Source organism: Agelaius tricolor, unplaced genomic scaffold (assembly GCF_023055355.1).
Source record: "Agelaius tricolor isolate 1412-34295 unplaced genomic scaffold, bAgeTri1.0.p SCAF_14, whole genome shotgun sequence".
Lineage (NCBI taxonomy): Eukaryota > Metazoa > Chordata > Aves > Passeriformes > Icteridae > Agelaius > Agelaius tricolor.
In genome coordinates, this window is record NW_027269274.1 from 4,213,770 (window position 1) to 4,220,000 (window position 6,231).

Here is a 6,231-nt window from a genome sequence, read left to right on the forward strand (position 1 = left end):
GGCATTTATCCATAACGTTACCTGTAATCCAGGATGAAGTAAGTCATAAAAGCCACACCTAGATGCTGGTATGTGTTCATATCCTTTGTGTATGTTTGAAGTCCATAATACAGCACAGGAATACTGTAGCAAAAAGATTTGCCATGAAAAATACATACATGTGTGAGCATAAAATAGAGATTTCAATATTGTTTTGACATTTTGATTTTAAAGTCATCTAAGGTTATGGAGATTGTTGCAAAAAATAATTCCTTTCCTTAGGAAGTTTCCATGCAGAAGTCGAATAAAGAAGATATTTTAGAATATGGTTCATCAGTGAGTGCAACAGATACATTTCCCTGAGCACCACATGGCCTGGATCAAAGAGTCTCATGACTTGGATCAGTGCAGCCAAATCATTACGTATTGATTGGAATCCCGCTGAAGGATTAACCCCTTAGTGCTCATATGAATTTTTTGCTTTAACCCTGGGTTCAGTAGTTGGGAGGCTCTGTGACGTTCCTGCCCAATCTTAGGCAAGGTTAATAGCCCCCACTAACCCCTCATGCTGAGGAATCCTTCGATTGCATGCCCCCTCTCCTTTATGGCGAATTTTGCGTTTGAAAATACATCTCAAATCTTCTTACTTGGGGATGTAAGGGGGTTGTATTTGTGCAGTGAAACAGCCTGTAAGAAGAAGAATAAAAAACAACCAGAAAAAACCCCAACCCAGTAAATAAATAACATGGTGGGAAAGCCAAGGCTGCAAATTTGATGCTTTTCCTTTCTGTAGCCATGAGGAAAGCCTCAGGTCTGGCTGTGTTGTGGTGTAATGGGACACTGCTGTATGGAGATGACTTCTCGATGAAGTTGAGTTGTAAATATGCAATGTTCATAAATTTTTTAGCAAAATATCAAGCAGGATATTAAGCAGGTCTGTCAAATGATTTCTCCCCCGTCCGTGTTAATTTAAATTCTTTACAAACCTCTTAATTAATGAATGAAATGTAGGAGGATAGCTAAGCAAGAATGACACATGTTTCACACTGCAAATGGTATTTAATTCTGTTTTGAAAAACCATGGGCAAGAATCAGGCGGGTACCGTGAGATGTTGGGGATGCTTCAGGATCTGGCGGTCGCTGTTCTTTAGGAGTCTTTGTGAGGATGAATTGTTAGAGTACCTTCAGTTTACAGCACTTGTTCTCTGTTCTCTCTCTCCCCTGCAGTTTACCCCACGAGGAGCACTCACACAGCCACCCGCTGTACGGACACGGCGTATGCAAATGGCCGGGCTGTGAAGCAGTATGTGAAGACTTCCAGTCCTTCCTAAAGTAAGGATGGTTTTTTTGGCGCTTGCATTGTACAGAAAGCATGCCCTGAAATTCTGTGTGCTGTCACTCACCCTGGGCCTGATGCAAAGCCCATTGAAGTCAACAGAGAGCTCCCTTTCACTTCAGTGGCTTTTGGATCAGGCTCAAGAACGTTTTAACAGGGGATAGTAAATTAGCCCCATGGGGAAATTATGGTCTTGTACAGTGTATTGCTATAAAATAGCTTTTGCAGTTCCGCAGCTTTTTTTTTTTCTTTATTTTATTTAAATAATTTTTAAGTTGCAGTATCGATCATGTAAATAATAAAACCTTGTTTTAACCTTGATTTCACTTTAATTTAGAAATCTAGTCTTAAATTAACTCCATAATTGAACAGAGAATTGCAGAACATCACGTGAAATTTAATTTATGTCAAATAAGTAACTAATGAACAAAGTCTACACTACTAAAAATAAACTATAATTATATTAATTGGGCCCCTGCAGTTTGCTGCAGACCTTTTCCTTGCTGCCAAAGAACACAATTTTACACGTTGCATAAGCAGTGCATTATGGACTAGTGTGTGGTAGTGCATGCATCCCGATGCAGGGAGGACCTCAGAGCCCTAATAGCTTACACATGGCTGCTCCACAACTAAACCATCAACCTCACCCCTGTTCCCATCACAAAAGAGTTCTTTGTCTGGGTAGGACACCAGGTACACACATGCTGTGGGTGCATCCAGGTTGCTGAAGGTTCGTCCCTGATCTTTGCTCAAGTTCTGTGGCTGGTCAGTTGTAAGATCACTAAAGACCAGCCACTCAAGAAGTGTTTGTGATTTAAATGCACAAAGGGACAAGTTTTTCTCCCATTTAGAATAGTCATCTCGTGAAGTTAGTCCACATAAATAGATGAGGTTCTTCAGGATGAATAAGTAGACTTACTCCCAAAAGGTTCAGCTGTACCTGCTGTTTCTGGGGCGGTTCCCTGGATTTTTATGTGAGGGAGGGAAGGGCAAGAGCAAGCAGAGGATGTTTGTTGAGTGATGTTAGATGATACAGATAGGGTTTTGCTCTCAGAACAGAATGGACCAGTTGTGGTTCCACTGGCAAAACCCTCCTGAGTTCGTAGGAGCGGCGCTGGTCCTACTGTAAACATATATTACAAGTGAGGAATGGTACAGTAATGAGAAGGTTCTCATTACAAGAGGATTACAAAATAAGAAGGTGCTAGTCATAAATTTCCATGAAGGGTGGCCTCATTCCTTGTAATTCATCCTGTTGTTCACTTAAGTGAAATAAATGCTAATCTCGCCATACTTGCCAGCTCATTCATATTCATATGCCATACTATAGCATTTAGACCTTTAAAACAATTCTCAATTTACTGCTGTAAGTGCAAGGGAAAGGTGCTGTGGTAGCCTTAGATAGCAGAATAAAGTGTGTGGTCACATATGGTCAGATTGTGCCACCTTTGCTTCCTGTGCTAGTCCCGTGTTCCAGGTGAGAGCACCTGCTTTCAAGAAGATTCCATAGGAATCTTGAGTGGTCTGCTTGAGGTGGCCATGCATAGAAAACACAGCTCTTAATCGCAAGCATGGGTAGAGGCAGGGCTGGTTTTTTATATGGTATTTTGGAGGTGTTTCAGTACCCAGACCCAGTCCACCAGTTCACCTGCAGGACATAATGTGCAGCAGTCAGTAATGAGGAATAACCTGCAAACTGTCACCAGCCCAGGTTGGACTTGAAGCTGCTCCATCAATTCTAGTTTTTTCACAATCAGTCTAGCTTTTGTCTCCATTGAAAGCTTTCAACAGAAATATTTTGTGTGAACTTCCTAAACTTAATCACCTAAATTTTCTCATCCAAATGCTGCAGTGTCCAAAGTCTTACTGTTCAGAGTGATATTTAACCCAGAACAAATGCAGAAATGGATGTCCCTGAGCATTGTATTGACACTGTTAAGAAGTGAGTGTTGCTTCATAAAATACTGTAGCCTTCCATGTCTCCTGTGGAGCATCTGTCCTTAAAATCATGTTGCCATTTATCAGAATTCATTACTCAATGAAAAGATAATGGGTAGATGGTTGAAGTTTCTTTCTGATACTTGTGTAATCTCTGACACTCTTTTGATGGCCCCCTCAAGGGAAAAGCTCTTGTTTACCAAGTGAAATGCAGCCTGTATATCGAGTATTGCTTAATTTCACTTACCTTGTGAAAAGGCAAAGAGAAGTTGTATGTGGAATGAAGGCCCTGTATGCCAATAAAATGATTCTTCAGTTAAGGGAGAAAAAAGGACTCACAGGTCTAAAACATGGTTCATTTCTTTTCCTCCTGAGGAAGAAATATCATAACTGTTGATAAATCAAAACCAGAGATTTGACACTCTTCTGTGATCATTCTGTAGTGTTTGTTCCCAAGGTGAGGTACACCACAGGGCCCTTGATTTCAAAGATAAATACTGTACAAATAACGATCCTAGTTGTCTTTCACTCACAGCCAACAGGAGGATGCTTATCAGAACCAGCAGATACACGGGCTATTGTACGCATTTATTTCCCTGTTTCTTTTTGAAATAAGTTGCAGTTTTAGCAAGTCCTTGTGTCGTGTTTCTGTTTCGAATCCATCAGCCATTGGTTATCATGTGATGCGGTATCAGTTAGAGCTAACTGATAGCAGCAGGGGCTGCTGCTCTGCCTAATGAAACAGCAGCACCCTGCATGCTCCAGAACGCTCCCTGAGCCTAAAAACAAAAATAAGTCCAGTCTCAGGGCGGTGACCCTGTGGCCTCTGCCAGGCTGCAGGGAGCAAGGTGAGGGCTGGAGGGTGCGCACGTGTCTGGCCTGGTAACCAGGGCCCTCTCGCAGGCGGGAAAGGAGCAATTAGTAGCACAGAGAGACTTTCCTGCAAAATTGACTGTATCCTTGATTTCATTTGCATGTGTTTAAAGACCGTGGAAGATAGGAATATACACCCCTTATGCAGCAAGTTGTTCAGGAAATCCCGGCTGGAGGGAGGGTGGTTTATTCAGCAGGGTAGCCAGGGCAAAAAATTCAGAAGACTGAATAGGGTTTTATTATTCCTCACCCCTCCCTTTTTTTTCCCCCCCTGTAATTTGACTGTGGGTTAGACGTGTTTAATCCTGGCTGTAGCATTTTTAAATCAAATATATTCTTTAAAAGAAAGGACATAGACCTTAGGAGAGATGTGGCAGTCCCGTGTTGCAGTGATGCTGGTAATCTGCTTCATGTGCATTTAACTTCGGTGAAACGAAGGGGAGTTTATGTGAAAGAAACTACTAAGTGCACTCTGTAATGTTTTCACAAGTGTTTTTATCATGGTAACATCTTGTTTACTTTAGTTGCCTGCCTAAAACTACTTGGAACATGTTAAGAAAACATTTCGAGAAAGCTTCTACAAAGAGGCTTTTGTTTAGCAGCAACTGTGAGACTGCTCGGCTCACAAAGGTGTTAACTTTCAACCCCTTAAGCACTTCCACATGAAATTCCAGCAACTATGTTTGTGGTTTTGGAAAAACAAAGTGTATATTAAAGAAACCAGGTATATGCTAATACATGTTGAAGTAGGCCGGAAATCATAAATTGTTTCAAAGGCATTAATTGCGCTCGTTTTGCATGGCAGAGCGTTCTGCACTGAAATCATCCGCACGGCGCGGACTGTTTAATCGCACAGGCAGCGAGGGCAGGGAAAGGCCGGGCTCTGGGTGGGTGTTTCGGGTTTCTATAGGGCCGGCGGGACACCCTCGGCGAGGGGGAAGCTGCGGCATCGCGGCCCCGTCCCGTGCGGGGGGACCCGGCCGCGCCCGCCGGCAGCCGCCGGTGCCGAGGCCGGCAGGCCCGGGGACGGGCCCGGTCCGGTGCCGGCTCCCGCTGCTTCCACAGCCCCCGAACCACCCCCGGCCAGGGCTGGGGCTCGGGACCCCCGCGGCGGCGGAGGCCGGGGTGGCCCAAATCCCACAGTGCCCTCTAGTGCTCCCGGGAATGCTGCTGGGAGCGGGAGAGGCACCGGGAGCATCCCCGGGAGCAGCGGCAGCCCCGACACGGCCCCGCTCCCGCGCCTCCCGGGCGGGCGAGCAGCAGGACTGCTACAAATAGCCCCCTGAATTCCTGTTTCATTATTTTTAATTGATTTTTAAAAAAATATTTTAATTTTTATTTTTTATTCTATTATTTTAATTGTTATTTTTCTTATTATTTTAATTCTTATTATGCATTTTATCGTGTATGTATTAACAGTCATTAACAAATGTCATTAGGTCATTATTTATTCTAATATTTTCATTTCCTTCAATATTGTAACTTTATTTCTATTTTATTTTCATGCATGCTTTGCACACACACACACACATATATATATATATATATTAAATACTTCTGCTGATGAGATATATGTAGCAAGGTCCATCGCCTTGCATTATCCCCTTTTTTCCTCTCTTAAAGGTGCACTTAGTTTATGTTTCCCATTATAATTTCCGGTGTGTAATCAGAAAGCATTCCTTAAAAGACAGGGATCATCTTTGTTTCATACTTTTATTGACACTGTCTACCATATTACTGCGATGTCTAAATGGTAAAATTTATTATTAGCAATAGTGTCACAAAAGTCTGAGACAGCGATTTTCCTTTCAATAAAAGTAGTTAAAAACCTTTTAGAAAATCCATAATTTTGATTGCTGGTACTTCATAAATGTATAACTGGTACTTTTTAGCTGTCTCTTTAGGGAAAAATGAGTTTTATCACCTGCAGTACCTAGGTTAATGAAATTGTGTGTTGGAATTTAGCCAGAATGAAAGATGAGATCATTTGGTGGCACTGATATTGGCAACAGGTCTCATAAAAAGGTTCGACTCTTTTTAGAGAATTATCATTAGGGCTTTTTCTTTTTTTGAGCATGAGGGAGAGATTCGAGTTATTTGTCATT

At 42.3% G+C, this 6,231-nt stretch overlaps 1 protein-coding gene across 12 annotated transcripts in view; it reads left to right on the plus strand.

Annotated features, from left to right (window-relative positions):
- The window catches only part of FOXP1 (forkhead box P1), a 376,943-nt gene that overhangs the window by 328,609 nt on the left and 42,103 nt on the right, over positions 1-6,231 (plus strand). For all 12 annotated transcript variants that reach the window (XM_071439345.1, XM_071439352.1, XM_071439343.1 and 9 more), the window contains one exon: positions 1,207-1,311. In XM_071439345.1, coding sequence (XP_071295446.1) covers positions 1,207-1,311 — 105 coding nt within the window. The remainder of the gene's footprint in view (positions 1-1,206; positions 1,312-6,231) is intronic.